The 15400-nt window shown below is 47.4% G+C and overlaps 6 protein-coding genes; 4 read left to right on the top strand and 2 right to left on the bottom strand.

The window, feature by feature from the left end:
• Nucleotides 1-461: 461 nt before the first annotated feature.
• On the top strand, nt 462-1205 carry RCC_10375 (uncharacterized protein; the record flags this gene model as incomplete). The annotated part of the gene is made up of 1 exon (XM_023775606.1): nt 462-1205. The coding sequence occupies one exon, from the start codon at nt 462-464 to the stop codon at nt 1203-1205; it is 744 nt and encodes a 247-aa protein (XP_023631374.1).
• A 344-nt stretch (nt 1206-1549) lies between these two features.
• Nucleotides 1550-3715, top strand: RCC_10374 (uncharacterized protein; the record flags this gene model as incomplete). The annotated part of the gene is made up of 1 exon (XM_023775605.1): nt 1550-3715. One exon carries the CDS (start codon nt 1550-1552, stop codon nt 3713-3715), a length of 2166 nt encoding a protein of 721 aa, XP_023631373.1.
• Nucleotides 3716-4717: 1002 nt separating this feature from the next.
• Nucleotides 4718-5025, top strand: RCC_10373 (uncharacterized protein; the record flags this gene model as incomplete). XM_023775604.1 has 3 exons in its annotated part: nt 4718-4780; nt 4838-4922; nt 4982-5025. 3 exons carry the CDS (start codon nt 4718-4720, stop codon nt 5023-5025), a joined length of 192 nt encoding a protein of 63 aa, XP_023631372.1.
• Nucleotides 5026-5430: 405 nt separating this feature from the next.
• Nucleotides 5431-6422, bottom strand: RCC_10372 (related to (VAMP)-associated protein; the record flags this gene model as incomplete). XM_023775603.1 has 4 exons in its annotated part: nt 5431-6112; nt 6173-6266; nt 6323-6353; nt 6414-6422. 4 exons carry the CDS (start codon nt 6420-6422, stop codon nt 5431-5433), a joined length of 816 nt encoding a protein of 271 aa, XP_023631371.1.
• A 464-nt stretch (nt 6423-6886) lies between these two features.
• On the top strand, nt 6887-7816 carry RCC_10371 (related to chicken h-caldesmon, Uso1p and YKL201c; the record flags this gene model as incomplete). Its single annotated transcript, XM_023775602.1, has 1 exon — nt 6887-7816. The coding sequence occupies one exon, from the start codon at nt 6887-6889 to the stop codon at nt 7814-7816; it is 930 nt and encodes a 309-aa protein (XP_023631370.1).
• Nucleotides 7817-8052: 236 nt separating this feature from the next.
• Nucleotides 8053-9177, bottom strand: RCC_10370 (uncharacterized protein; the record flags this gene model as incomplete). The annotated part of the gene is made up of 1 exon (XM_023775601.1): nt 8053-9177. The coding sequence occupies one exon, from the start codon at nt 9175-9177 to the stop codon at nt 8053-8055; it is 1125 nt and encodes a 374-aa protein (XP_023631369.1).
• Nucleotides 9178-15400: the final 6223 nt, after the last annotated feature.

The raw sequence follows: 15400 nt of genomic DNA, 5'->3' as shown, positions 1-15400 counted from the left end.
CGTTCTAGAGTTTGTCAAACTTCGCAGCGATGTTCTGCAGCTTTTCTTCAACTCAAAGACATTTGCAATTTTGCCCGACTCGCTCCGCTTCACTGTCTGCAGCAAGATCAAGTTATTTCCATCCCACGTCTTCCAACAACCAGTCTGTGACGGTCATCTGGCACCAGCATTTCTCGCTCTACCTTAATAGGACAGTTTCACCTGGTAAGACCTCCGTCGCTTTGTTTGGGAAGGAGTCAGCAAACCCGGCCTGAGTTTTGACTGCGTGTCCTTCGGCCACTATCCGTTCACCGTCCACATCCGACGCAAAGACTGGCTATAAAATCTTCATGCATTTTAACCTCGCCATCGCATCCTTTCCCTTGCGCAAATTATCGGCAGCCWTGAGTACARAACGGAGAAAAACTGACGCGAGTGGGGGATACAGCACGACGCCCTCGCTTTCCAACACGCTCCCACAAATGGATAAAGAAATGGATACTATCAAGGAGACATCCGCACCGGCCCAGGTGTACGAAAGCCCAATCCGTCTGCTGCCTCCCAGCAACTGCCGCGAATTCCATGGCAAAGGCAAGGGGCGCCTACGACCCGAGCAGGACCCCGACGATCCGGGCGTATACGACTGCGGCCACTACGCGGACTGCGACGAAGAGATCGTCTTCCCAGCCTCCGCGCGACAGCAAGACTACCGCCTCACGACCAACGACCCCATCCACGACCTCAAGCGCTGGTTGATCACACCCAACCAGCGCGTCTCCGGCGAGGAATGCATACCTCGATCTGAAGGCGCTCGCTACTTCATCAATGACTCGSGATTCCTTGAGGCGCACTTTCGCGAGTGCATCTTGTGGGCAGTCGAGGAAATCAAGTGCAGGCATAACGAGATTCACGTTCAGATCGCCTACTTCGCTGCGAGTCCGTACACTCGGGTATTCCACCAAAACCCGATCGTCAGCGCGTTTCCGCTCAGCGCGTTGCCCACCTTACAGACCATGGAGGAAAAGACTCGGGTTGAACTCACAGAGATGATGCAGGAGATGGCTATCGAGTTGGAATACCTTGGAGAGCAGGCATGTTTCATTCGTCGGGAAATCTTGGGGGTCAAGTGGGATACTGCTAAAAGGGGACATTGGGGAGAGATTGCGGATCTGCTCAACTCGGGCTGGGTTGATGTGGAACTCGTTCAGGAGGAGTGCGATGTTTGAGCGATTGTCCGTCTCTTCCTAGAAAGTGCCTATGACAGGTTCCGGCAATGGAGCGTGTCGCACTACGTAGAAGGTATTCAGTCACTGGGTAAAGTAAAGTAGGTACATGTAACTTTTATGGAAATTGTTTGAAAGTTCCAGGTTGGTTGCGTCATCGGATGGATTGCAGTGAGCAAACGTTTTGGAGCGCGCATGCGACATCATCATCTTCCACTTCTCCCACTTCCCTTTCTTCCACTTCTCTACACCTTACACCTTGAACTTTGATACCTTCACTCAAATCCTAGTGAGCTGGACGAATATTCTTCAGTTCACAAACATTCAAACTAGAGAGCGAGGCAGCAATGTCGTCTCGTGCTTTGCGCAAGGCACAAAGGGAAAAAGAAGAGCAAGAGAGACTGAAGCGATTGGAGGATGAGGCACACGCTTTGGAGGAAGATGAAGAAGCTGAAGAGGAATTCTCCCAACCGGCGGTCAGGAAGAGCGCTTTCGCTATGCTAGAGGAGGACGGAGATGCAGAAGATGATGAGGTGGAGAATGCCGAGGACGATGATGACGCAGAAGAGGCACCCACGACAGTAGCGATACCCAAGACTTCCTCGTCTAAGAGGAAGAAGAAAAAGAAGAAGAGCAAAGGTGCTGCGAATGGCTCGACCGCACAGGAAGCAGAGTTAGACGAGATCGATGCTGCTTTGAAGCAGTTGTCCACTAACGGCAAAGCATCACAAACCGCCACTACCACAGCAGGTTCGAACGAGGCAGTGAATGAGTCGTGCCGGCTGCTTTCCATCGATGCTAGTCACCTCCACGCGCAGAACGAGATGAGGCGACTATTTGGACGTGCGGCGCTTGAGCAAGATGGGGATGATCAGCCCGCGGCGCCTGGACCAGCTGRTGGTAACCGGAGACAGCAGCGACAAGCTCAGCAAGTTGGCTTGGCACAAGCTCTGCGTGGCCAACGTCAGGATGGTAGGTCCGGGTTGGCTGCCATGGCTTTGCGCAGGAATATCTTCATACAAGGAAAGGAAGAATGGCCTGTGGCTACTGGAGGTGGTTTGGGTATGGAGGTTGAAGAAAAGCGCGCGGACGGTACCGTGCTGTATCGTTTCGTTCACAACACTGCCTACCAGGATGTACAGGCTCAGTTCGAGAGTTGTGTTGCATCCATGGAWCCAAACCGCATGATTGTCTTGCTTCAACACAACCCTTACCACATCTCAACCCTACTACAAGTCTCGGAGATTGCAAAACAAGAACGGGACCACTCAACTTCAGGCGATCTACTTGAACGTGCGCTGTTTTCCTTTGGACGCGCCGTCCATTCTACCTTCAACAAGAACCTAGCGGAAGGAAAAGCGCGGCTCGACTTTCGACGACCGGAGAACCGCGAGTTCTGGCTGGCCACATGGCGCTACAGTCAAAACCTGACAATGCGTGCTACGTGGAGGACCGTCTACGAGTGGACCAAGTTGCTCATCTCCTTGTCCCCTGAAAGCGATCCGTATGCACTTTGGTTGGTTCTTGACCAATACGCTCTACGATCGCGACAGGACCTTGATTACTTGAACATCAGCAGAAGTGCAGCTCTCAAGCGTATTCACCGCGATATGCCAAACGTGCAACTCAGTCAGGCCCTTGCGGAGTTTCGCGCAGGCAACAAAGGTAAAGGCAAGCAGCTGCTCTATACTGCAATCGGCAGGTTCCCTTGGGTTGTTGCTCGACTTTTACAAGAATTGACACTCGATGCACCTCCTGGCGTGTGGGGAAAGGAGCCAAGGTCAGAAAAAGAAAGGCTCTACTCTGAACTATACGCTACCAGAGCCAAAGACCTATGGAACACTCCTGAAATCTCAGCTCTACTGATGGAAGTGGCAAGCGCTGTTCAGCCAGAGGCACCACAGGCGGAAATCAACCGAACGGATATCAGCAAAGATGAGGCTCGCCATGTGCTCCTCTCCGACACACCTGCACTCATCGCGCTGGTGCCACGGCATTGGACGGCGAAACTTGACAGCTCTTCAGATCCGCTTCCTCCAAACGACAGCATCAGCTCTTACTCATCTGCCAGCTCGACGAGCCGTACAGCACCTGGCTTAGCACGCATGTCCAGTGCAGAGATGGCTCGGTATGTCGCGGAGATCCGAGACATCCACGCCTTCTTCGACCAGCTATTCCCGTGGTACAACCCACAGCCCGGAGATGGCGCTGCTGATGATCGCGAGGGCGCGCCGACGTCTCTCGAGGAGCTTAGGCAGCAAGTCGAGGATTCTGATGTTGACCCTGCAGTCTTCAATGAGCATGTGCAGAGGATGACGCATATCCAGAACAACCTTCTTGGAGGCGGTGCCATCACACAGACGGGAATCTTGGACAGACTAGCAATCAATCCACGATTGATGCCGCCTGAGCTACTGGAAGCTGTCGTCGCCAACCAGGGTGTTGAGCACGCTGATGAAGAGCAGGACTGGGGTAACCAGCCGCATGTGGAGGATGCTTCGGTTTCTGAGTGATCATTACCATCGGGACTTGCAGGTAGGTAGAAGATCTATCTTATCCCGTCTCTCAGTCTTTTCTCCAGTTCGAGCACCTCACGGGCTCGCCGCAGTCAATTTCATTCAGAACATGCTCTCCAGAGCATGGGCCATTTCGCCATGCCGAGCTTAATCTTCATTGCTATGGCATTTGACAAATATGATGTGACTGAGCTCTCGGGACATTATTACACGATATGGTCTCCCTAGTAGCCTGAAAAGTGGCTACCAACACTAGGGTAAGAGTTGGWGTAGTAAAAAATGTTCTTAAATGACTTCAAACCGTCCGGGCTTCCACATGTTGCGTTGGACTTCGTTTCTTTGTAGTTGTAAGTGTAGCGGTAGATGTCAAACAATCGCATGTTGATTTCCAAACTTGAATCATCGTTTTCCATCACAAGCTTATAGCAGGCGAAGTCTTACTTCAAAAGGAATGTGTCGGAGGCGGGAAGAACACGAGTGGACCAGCATAGATGCCTTCGCCCAACCCAGCATTTGATCAAGATAGGGCGATTGAAATGCTAAAAATCTTCCTAGATTGTATCTGATAGACCTATCGATTGATATACAAGCTGGTTCAATGACGCATGCTCGAGTAGAGCATGCCACATCTCTTCCCCAAAGCTTCCGCCTGTTATAAGTAGAACCTCCACCTAAAGACCATACCCAATCTTCCATCGTGATGTATATATAAAGTGGAGAGAGAAATGAACCAACAACCAGGTCCCAATCAAGTCTAAATCCAGACCCTACCTAGCCTAGCAACCTGCCACGTGCATAATTTACCCGTGCGCATGCCGCCACTTCTCAAAATATCTCGACGCCAGCACTTCACCTCCTACTCTCAAAAAATCGGCCTCCAGGATAACTCAAAAACCTTGCCTGCCCGACTGCGGATCTCTCTCCCAACAAAAGTTTCGATCGTACCGTCGCGGCAACAACCCGAAAACTTTCAAACCACCCAAAAGAAAAACTTCAAAAATGGCTCGTGGAAACCAGCGTGACAAGGCCCGGGAAAAGAACCAGGCCAAATTGGCGGGTGCTGTATGTAGCATCTTTTCTTTTACTTGCAATATAATTGACATACTGACGTTCGAGAAGAAATCTGGAAACTCAATGTCCGGGAGCGAAATGATGCGCAATAAGGACGATGTTGCGGCTATTATGCGCAAGAAGCAGGCGGCTGGTATGTTGTACCTTATCCTCCCCAAGGGATGATTGTGCAAGACTAACCGACATGGATAGCCGAGGAGAAGAAGAAGGCAGAGGCCGCTGGTGGGAAGAAGTAGTCCGAGAGTTGGGATCGTGTGTCTCTGGCCTTGGTGTGAAACTCATACATTAGATTGGTGTTTAGCTTGGACTTGGTTTTTCAATTTTCAACGAATATGAGCGATGAACTCTCGTGGCGATGCCTCTCAGTCTCTTGCGGCTTGGCCGCTTGACATGGAGGAGCTAAGAACACTTCATTATAGCACCAGCTCAGACACGACTGCAGTCGTTGATCAAGTCAGGAGACAGCAGATGCGAGATGGCACTCGCGATAGACAATGATGCGCAATCGACTGTGACAGAATTGTTTTCATAACGCTATGAACCGCGCACTCAGAATCAATCTTCGCCGGCGCTTCCTGCTTTTGTAGGCAGTAAGCAGAACGTGAACATTAGTTAATCTCCCCTCGACCCTGACCATGCGCCTAGAAGAAAATGTATGCAAGCAAGAAGCTGAACAAGCACAACAATGCGACAATCTGAACAGAGACACCGCCTGGGGGCGAGACAGTCTGCTGACTCGCTGGGTTCGTCTTCTCAACCGATGCTCCGGCCCCTCCAGTCTTCCGCTGCCTCAATCCATCCGCGGCCTGTTGCTGTAACCGAGAGATGGTAGACTTGGCCTCCTCGAGTTGACGCTTGAGGTCCTGCTCGCTATAGCCAGTCACGCTGGAAACAGCAGCAGTTGCGGTGTTGAGGGTGGATTGCGCAACCGTAGGCGCCTCGGGGCTCTTGCTGTTGTCGGTAGGCGGTAGGACGCTCGATCGCTGTGGAGTTGGGGCTGGTGAGGAGTATGCCGGTGGGTGGTCGTCTTCGTGGAGGGAGTGGGCGATGCCGTTTGTGGAAGGATCGCTACCGTCGGCGGGCAGGAAAGAGACACGAATCTTCTTTTCTTGGATGCTGCTCTTGGCAGTTTGCTCGATGTTGGCCCAAACCTGAGCGACATTGCTAACGTCACTAGCTGCGCTGATGGCGACCGACTGCACCAAGAACTTGTCCCTGCAGCGCGCATCTGGTGGTGGGTCCTCCTTCATCGCCTGCAGCAACACCTGCACCTCGACATGCTGGCCCGGCTCGATGCGACCGGAGTTGGGGCGCACGCAATACCTGTGAGGCGAAAGGTCAGTCTTCAGGATGATTCCAGATGGTGGTTGGGTAGAGACATACTGCTTGGGCGCGGTAGTCTTGACCTTGAAGGCCACTGGCYCGGAGTTTGGATTGGCGAGGCGCAGCACTTGGCTGACTTCGTGGGTGAACGGGCCTGCGAAGCTTTGTCAATAGTCTGAGCCGTTTGAGGATTATCACGGTGGTCCTTACGCCTGAATCCAAGCTCTGGGGGTTGGAGATCCTAGTCGGGGAAGTTAGCATGCGAGCAGCTACAGGTTATCAGGCAGTTCTGGCAGCTTACCACCGACATGATGTGCTTCGGGGTGCGTGTTGTGCTCGCAGGCAGGTAGGTGCTTTCAGGATCCTGGAGGTGGAGTGGAGCGGGCCTTTGTGCAGAGGTGGACGGTGGAGGGATTGTTTGCTGGGGTGTTTCGTGGATGATGATGAAGCCGGCCGGCCGTCCACGATCTTGGAAGCGCGGGAGTGACGGGAAGGGGCTAGTTTTCCCCAGCACGCGATGATGTAGTTTCACACCCCACTCACAGAAGCTTGGAGATTCCGGCAGTCTATCTAGGAACCATCTTCACATGCTACATCCAAGTGGAGATCCACCTTCAACCTCACAACTCCATCATTGTCATCTCATCATCAACAACATCCTCTGTACACGCGGATACAAGCTTCATCAGCACGTTCGCTCTCCACACACCACGTACACGACATTAACTCACAGTCCGTCCTCTCCACATCGCCACAGCCGTCACGACCGCCATCATGGGAGATCTTGATACCCTCGTCGAAATGGGTTTCGAYAAGCAAAAGTCCACCCTGGCCCTCAAGAAAGGCGGCAATCTGACTGGGGCAATTGACTGGCTGGACAAGAACGCCAACAAGTCTATTGAGGAGATGAACACCGACGAGGCCGGCTTCGAGGATGAAGCTGGAGCACCTGCACTTGAGGTTGGCGAGCAGGCGAAGAGCATGATTTGCAACGAGTGCAACAAGAAGTTTCGCAGCATGGCCCAGGCGAGCTTCCACGCCGAGAAGTCTGGCCATACTGACTTCGCCGAGTCGAGTGAGGAAATCGCACCACTCACCGAAGCAGAGAAGGCACAGCGTCTACAGGAGCTGCGCGAGAAGCTCGCTGCAAAGCGTGCGGGTCAGGCGAATGAGGACAAATTGGCCAACAAGCGAAACGAGGAGATCCGTCGCAAGCACACCAAAGAACACGACGACACCAAAGAGATTCTCCAACGGAAGGAGCAGATCAAGGAGGCTGCGGCCAAGAAGCAGGAGAAGTTGGACGACATCGCGGCGAAGAAGCGCATCAAGGACAAGATTGAGGCAGACAAGGCAGCGCGAAAGGCGAAGCAGGAACAGGACCGGGCCATGCGTGCAAACCCCGATGCCTACAACCCCGGCGCTCCCACCGAACCTGCAGCTCCTCCACCAAAGCCGAAGACCAACCACACCGAGGCTCGGCTCAAGCTCATGACACCAAGCGGAGGCACGCACATGCAGACCTTCCCAGCCGAGACTACATTGTTCGAGGTCGCCGCCGCTATTAAGGATGCCGTCGGCGAGGAGGTCACTTCGTTCGAGCYGAAGTTTCCACGCAAGGTGTTCAGCTACCAGGACTTTGGTATCACAGTCAAGGAGGCTCAGCTGGTGCCGAGCGGCGTGCTTCAATGTCGGTCTGCGTAGTTATCGGACTGAAGGGTGTTGTGTCTACAGAGCATGGCGTGGGCGTTTGGGAGGTGTCGGAATGTCAGTCGAAATGGAATGGGCGAGACGGCTCGCATACGATATCACGCATGATGCTAGAGTTCACGCAATGGGCGACGGAAGTGAGGCGAGAAAGCCCGCCATAGGCGTGCAATGCTGTCCATATCTTTCAACGATGGTAAAATGACTCCGAGCGCTTTCATCCGTGATTATATTCAAGCTGCCACCTTCGTCTTCCTCTTCTTCGTGACAGTAGTTGTAGCGGCCGCCGCACCCTTGCCCTTCCGCTTGGTCGTCTTCTCCACAGTGACAACCGTCTCATCACCCTTRGGCTCAATCTTCTCCACCACGGTTTCTTCCACCACAGCATCCTTTCCAGCTGCAGCATCCGCATCCTTTACTGCCTTCACTGGAACAGTATCGACAGCCTTGACGCTGGGCATTTCAAACTCGTAGCCCATATCCTTCAGCTTGTCCGCCTTCTCGCTTCTCCGCTTCTCCTCTTTCTCGATCCTCTTCTCCCACCCTTCACGATCAGTTCCCTTCCTCAACTTGCTCCCCTCAATCCTGTTCCGCGGTCTCGCCTTTCCTCCCTTGACACCCTTTCCGCCCTTCCACAGATTCTCTTGCACTTGCTCAGCAGGGACTGTTCTTGCCTGAAGCAAATGTCCGAACAAGAGATACTTGTCCATAGTCTTGGCCACAATCTCCGCCACGCTCGCCGACGCGAATTGAATGAAAGCGAAATGCTTCGATTTCCCCGTCTTCTTGTTGCGTCCGAGTCGGATGTTGGWGATGGGGCCGAATTGAGAGAAGTAGGCTTGCATTTGAGGCTCATAGAAACCGTGAGGGATGCGTGAGATGTACACTACGCCGGGAGTGGACTCGGGGTCTGAGGCACTATCTGCGGCGATCTTGGAGATGGCCTTCTGAACTTCGCCTGCGGTGGGTGGAGCTGGGAGCTTGGAGATCTCAATGGCATCCTCGTCGCCGTCTGCATCGGAGTTTTCATCCTCTGTGTCGGAAAATCCGGCGAGGAGGTTGGCAGTGAGCTCAGCATCTCCATCTTCGGCGTCGGAGGCGGCTTCGAGCTCTTCAGCGTCGGCAATTTCTTGCTTCTTGCTGGCCTTTGCGCTCTTCTTAGTCTCCTTGGGCTTGGGCTTGGTTGTGGTGGTTGACTTGGAAGGGTTGTCCTTCTTCAGCGCAGATTTGAGTGGAGCTGGCTTTTCTGCTGATGATCGCGTCTCGCGGGTGGTGGGGACGGTAGTCTTGACTTTCTTGGCCTTTGTGACAACATCATCACCAGACTTGCGCTTTTTACTTTTGAGATCGGTCGACATTGTGTTTGTGAGTGTGCAATGGTTATGTTGTCGCAAGCTCGTCGGATTTTTTGACAAGTTCAACTTGGATGGATTTTCGTCGGGGCTCGGATCAGATTACGGTGGACTTTTAGCGACTTCCCTGCAACAACGCGATCTAATATAGCTTAACGCCACCAAGTGGAGTAATTTCACACCTCGCTTATTAATTTAATTGCCCGTACAATTACATGTAATAAACGTCGTTATTTGCTTATGTGTGTATGATATTACCGTCCCGTTATTACTTAGTTACCGGTCCTAATATATAACGGGTTTCGGTTACCTATATCTTACTTTAATACTGCTATTATGCATATGCTTCTACTAGTAACTTATTATACGCGTAAGAGTAATATTTATGTGCTATAAGACTCTTCCCTCTACCCTTCTACCGTCTCCCCTAGTCCTCCTAATAACTACTACATTTAATACTCTAATTAGCACTCTTACTACCTATCCTCCCCTCTTTACTCTATTCTACCTCTCCGTATAATAACCGAGAAGGAAGTTCGCCGCTTCGGTATAGGCGACGTCGACCTATTAGATATATACTACTCGTCGGACGATAATAGTAATCTATGCCTTATAGTTAACGACGGCAATATAAGTAAAGATAATCGCCTTACCTAGACGAGACTAACTAGTACAATCTAGCTTAAGACTAGTAGCCTCTATATTACTAAGGAATAGGCGGAGATAATCGATGCGGAGAGTAGCTACGCTCCGAAAATTAAGAAGACCTAGAACCCGGCGAAGTAGATAATGCTTAGAGACCGTAAGAACACTATAGACTCGATAATTATCTAAAGCCGGTTAGTACAATTACTTCTAATTAAGATCCGAGCATCCTTACTAATAGATTCGTAGCGGTAATATTATTAACTAGGAATATACCGCCTACTAAGGCCGGCCGATCCTAAATAAGAATAAGCGAAAAGAGGGTAGAGGCCCTTAGAAGGTACTCTTTCTCCGCCTTCCTCCTATATAAAGATATTTAAAGCTAATAATAGTAGGAATATGTAAAATAGGAGTATATAATAGAGGGTGCCTATAGAAATTGCATCTAGAATAGTAAGAAGAACTTATGCTCCGTAAATACCTTAAACGACCGTATCCTTAAGTATAAATAGAGCGAGAATGCTAGTAATAACCCTAATATAGTAGGCAATGCGGTAGATCCTTAGTATAAGGGCATAAGATTCCCCCGTAAGGCAAGTGCGAAGGAGGCGAGCCGTAGTAAGGGAAAAGGCAAATAGTAGAGGCTGTCTTCTCCTCTAGGTAGTATAATAGTACTAAAGTAGTTTTAGAGGTAGGTATAGAGCTAGCTCTAGAGCTTATTATTTCTTTCTCTCTCCCCTTTTCCTTTTATAAGATATTCTATTTCCTTTATAGAACTAAATTAATAATCGGAGTATATACCCTTTCTCTAGTACTATTATACGGCTACTATTTATAGAGAGAAGGGTTTTATTTTGGTAGAATGCAGGTGTCTCTTTTTCTATACTTTATATTTACTTTGCTTATTTTCGAAAATAAGACTATATCGCTATTCCGCTTCTCGTATTCCTCGAGTATGCTATTATTCCCTTTTACTATTATACGTATACTCCGTAAGGAGAAAGTATAAGATATTTATAAAATAGCTAAGTCCCCGTTTTATTTACTTTATATGTTCTCTTCTAAGTAATAACACCTACTAGGGAGCGAGCACGTGTATTACGTATTACTTACTTCCGACCGGTATAAGTAGTATTAGGTGCTATTATATATGTACTAGACAGAGCTTTATAGTAGTAACTACAAAACAGTACTCTCTTTTAAATTCCTTTTCCTTATACCTTTACTAATATTCCACGGTATTAAACATAGCAATTAACATCCTTTTACTATATTAATACCTCTTCCCTCCTCTGCCCCTCCCCGTATAAAGCGCGACTACTACGATAACGACTATACCGTTCCGGCTATAGTTACTTAACCTTAGTGTCGATAAAGTAGGAAGGCGTAGAGTCGACTACCGTAGAACTAAAGTAAGAGTTAAAACGCTAGACAATATCTTTAGGACATTTAGACTAACTAGTACAAAATAGCTCCGAGATGCTAGCCTTCTCTTTACCCTACTCCTCTAAGACGAGATAGACGACAAGGCTAGCTACCGGTTTTCGATAAGGGATCCTACGTAGGACCTAGCTAAGCGTATTAAGTATCGTTAGTTACATATAACCTCTCTACTTATCTAGAGCCGGTTAGTACAATTATTTCTAGTTAAGGTCTAAGCATCCTTACTAATAGATTCGTAGCGGTAGCGTTATAGGTGCTAGCGTACACCCTACTACTAGCGGGCTATGCACCCGGTACCTAGCGGGTAAGGGCCCGTTCTAGATACGAGACCTCTATTATTCTCCCGTATAAAGATGCTATATACTAACAGAGGCAGCACTATATAATCTAGCGTAATTACTTCTATAATTGTTGCGGAAATTGCAAGTTTTAAGATTAGGCGACCGAATGTAGTTATAATATCTAGAACGAGTATTTAGACTCGTTAATAGAGGAGGAGGTGGAGAAGCTACTAAGTATAATCCTTAGCAAGACTAGAACGAGAAGCATATCGGCGCTAGCGCGTACGGCTAGGATAGTAGAGTATTATATTAAGCCCGAGGTAGAGCCTAAGAAGAGAGTACGGAAGAGTACTAGAGGAGGTAGAAAGTAGAGACTACCTTCTCCGGCGGACTATATAATAGTATCTTAGTAGCGGTTAGGGTTTATAGAGCGTAATTCAAGAGAAATGTAATTTTAATTTAGCTCCTTATTCCTCCTTCTAAGATCGGCATTTTCTAATTATTAATCTAAAATATATATCTAGGTGTCCTTACTTTCTCTCTACGTATCTCTACCGTACAATTAGTAGAGAGAGTTATCGTACTTAAGACGTTTATAATATAGCTAATCCTTAATATTAAAAACCTCCTTCCTAAATAGGCAATATTTTAAAATATTTTAAGGATTAGCTCTACGGATCCTAAAAGTATAAAGCCTTTCCCTATGTCTATTATACATATATTTCCCGTAGGGGAATAATTACCTTACTATTATTACTTCGTAACCGAATACTAACGATAATCGCATATATTTAGGTTATCTGCCGAATACGTAGTAATAATAGGACCCGGGGAGCGTAGAGTACACCCGATAAGTAATTCGTATAATTTTATACGCGTGCGGGTAATGCCTACGAGGAGTATAAGACTACTACTTATATTCCTTCTTTATCTTTAAACACGATCTACCTTACTTTAATATCTAATATATTCTTTAATACTCCTACACCTTACTATACCCTCTAACCTCCTCCCTATCTCCTAGTATAAAGCGGAATTACTACTAAATAGCTCCCTATATGCCTAAATCTGTCGACGCTAGCCTAGCTAGCCTAGAGCTATAGCGCTAGATCGACGTTCGTAGCGATAAGGTAAGAGGTAAAAGGTTAGATAATAGCGCTTAGGACTACGAGACTAACTAGTACAAACTAGCTCTAAGTAGCCGGCTTCTAGTTCGACCTTATAGCTAGCAAGCTAATAGATAAGGCTAAAGGCTCCCTCTTCCTCTACCGTACCCCCGACTTCCCCCCGATAAAGTTCGACTAGACTATAACAGCTACTCTCCTTATCTAGAGCCGGTTAGTATAATAGCTCCTAGAATTAATGCCGGCAGCTAATAGTACTATAGCGGAGTTAACTAGTATAACAATCGGACGAGGGGTAGAAATAACGAGCGATACGGCCTATATATCTAGTAGAAGGGCCCGTTTAAGGTATGTCTTATTACGAGTAGCTAATATAATAGTAGCAGAGGCTAATAATAGTAGGAGTGCGTAGTCGCGAAGGGCAGTAAGAACGATGCCTACGGAAATTACGTGTATCGGAATGTCTTTAGTAAGGGTAATAAGTACACCCTAGATCGGATAAATAGGTCTTAAACAAGTGCTACGACCTTCTCTCTCTACTTTGTACGGGGGGTTTAATACGAGCGATAGTGCGTTAAATAAGTTTAAATATATAGTGGATTTTTATTTTTAGTTTTCTTAACTTTTAGAACCTCTAAATATCTTTAAATTGCATCTAAATCCTTCTTTACGACCTTTTTACCTATAAATATCCCTTCGCTCTATATAATTATACTACTATTATTTGCTATAGTCGAATATGCCGTAGTCTACTATCCTACTATCGAGAAGACGCTACCCTAACCCTAACCCGGTCCTATTTTTACCGAGGTTTCTACTATAACGCTACTTGCTTATTACCTTCTATATCTTCCCCCTTCTATTCTACCTATTATACGGCTAGCGCTATTATTATATATAACTATAGGACGTCTACCTAATATTTTAGCGGAGCTCCGACCTAAGGTTATTAAGCTATAGAACGATACTATAAGCATTACGGAGATATAGGTATACCTCGAGACGTAAAACGTCGTCGCCTCCGAACGTACGATCCGTATAATCGTATCGCTTAATAGTAGGAATCGCCGCTAGTCCCTAATCGCCGACCTTCGTAACGACCTCTCCCTCTATATCCGGATTGCCGACCTCTTTTACCTCTAAGCGTTACTAGATCCGTTTATTATAGACGAATTAAAGAAGGACGGTTACGATATTAAACATACTATCTTTATACGGCTACGTCGGTAGCTCGGCCTTAAGTTACGCATCCGTAATATAGAGTTTACGGAGCGTAAGAACGAGTTCCTTAATCTCGTCGTAAAGGAGCTTAATCGCTCTAAGATCGATACGTATAGTAAGGTTCTCCTATAAACACACTTCCGTACAACCGACCGTATAAGGATTACGCTTAGTAGGTGGGTATAATAGTACGCCTTATAGTTTCGGATTACACTACTACTCCTATATATAGTAATAGCTAACAAAGTCCGTAGGCGCCGCTTATACGAACTAGTCCGTAAGGTCTACCTAGTAGGRGMGTATAATAGATCCTCTCGATTTACGCGCCGTCGAGGTATCTATACTACGCCTAGGCCGGACTATTATTAGAGTATAGATGCTTACTATAAGCTAGAGGACTATAGATTTTAAATCTACGCTACTATTAACGCCGATATAAGATACGTTTTATACTAGTATTTAGGTCCTTCCGCCCGTATAATAGTGTCTGTCTTRTCTAGTTTCGCTTACGCCGCTAAGAAATATAAACGAGTACCTCGTAAGATTCGYAYAGATAAGGGGAAGGAGACTATAYTCCTTATATAGGCGTAATACGAACACGCGAAGAGGACCCGTTAGTATAAAGTRCGCTTCCGGAACTGTTTTATTTTCGGTTTAAGTACTCGTAACRTTCGAGTTAAGGCCTAGTAGGGCTAGCTTACCCGAGGGCGGATAAAGAAGTAGYATATAAGTCTAAACTACCTACTTCCTATAGCGCGACTTCTGCTTCGTATTATACTAAGCCTTAGGTACACGAACTTAACGCTTGCTACTATAGGTCTTCTTTACGAAATACAAGAAATCCGGCTAGTTCTATAAATTAAAGCGGTCCGATCGCGTAGYAATAAAGTAYATCTAYACGCCGATTATRCGAGAGGAGATAGCTTCGTTTATATAGACGTAGAACCTAYATYCGATCCGGAAGCAACCGAACCGACCYTATATAATACCTAGGATCCCTTACTATCGATATTATTTCGCTAAGGCCTAGGGGCGTAAAAGTGTTAGGCATRCTATCGACRAGRAGTATATTAATAGCCTAGTWRATGCCTGTTCTATATAGGGTGCGTTTATATAGGCGGACGCCGTTTATATAGTTATTATATTCTTATTTTGCTAATAACTTTAGATCCTAATAAATATTTGCTACTAGTAACTCGGGAACTATATACTAATATTCTAAAGGATATTAGGTTCGCGACCGGCCGGCCTAGCTCTTACCGCTTTATACTAGAGGTCTAACGGCTAGAGCACTAGATTGCCTACGAGAACCTTATTAAATAGTTACGTAAGATGCTAGACTACTAGTTAGAGGAGACTRCTATCCTAAGGGGAGGTAGGAAGTAGGAGGGGTTTAAAGTAAACTCCGAGGCTATTATATAGACGTTCCTTAATTAGTGCGATAACGATTATAAACGTAAAGTACTTAAGGAGGCACTAGATAGGGTTGTAGATCCGATCTTAGAAAAGGAGGAG

The sequence above is a fragment of the Ramularia collo-cygni genome, assembly GCF_900074925.1.
Source record: "Ramularia collo-cygni strain URUG2 genome assembly, contig: RCC_scaffold22, whole genome shotgun sequence".
Lineage (NCBI taxonomy): Eukaryota > Fungi > Ascomycota > Dothideomycetes > Mycosphaerellales > Mycosphaerellaceae > Ramularia > Ramularia collo-cygni.
The sequence above is the reverse complement of the archived record's forward strand: the minus strand, read 5'-3'. Positions and strand labels throughout refer to the sequence as shown.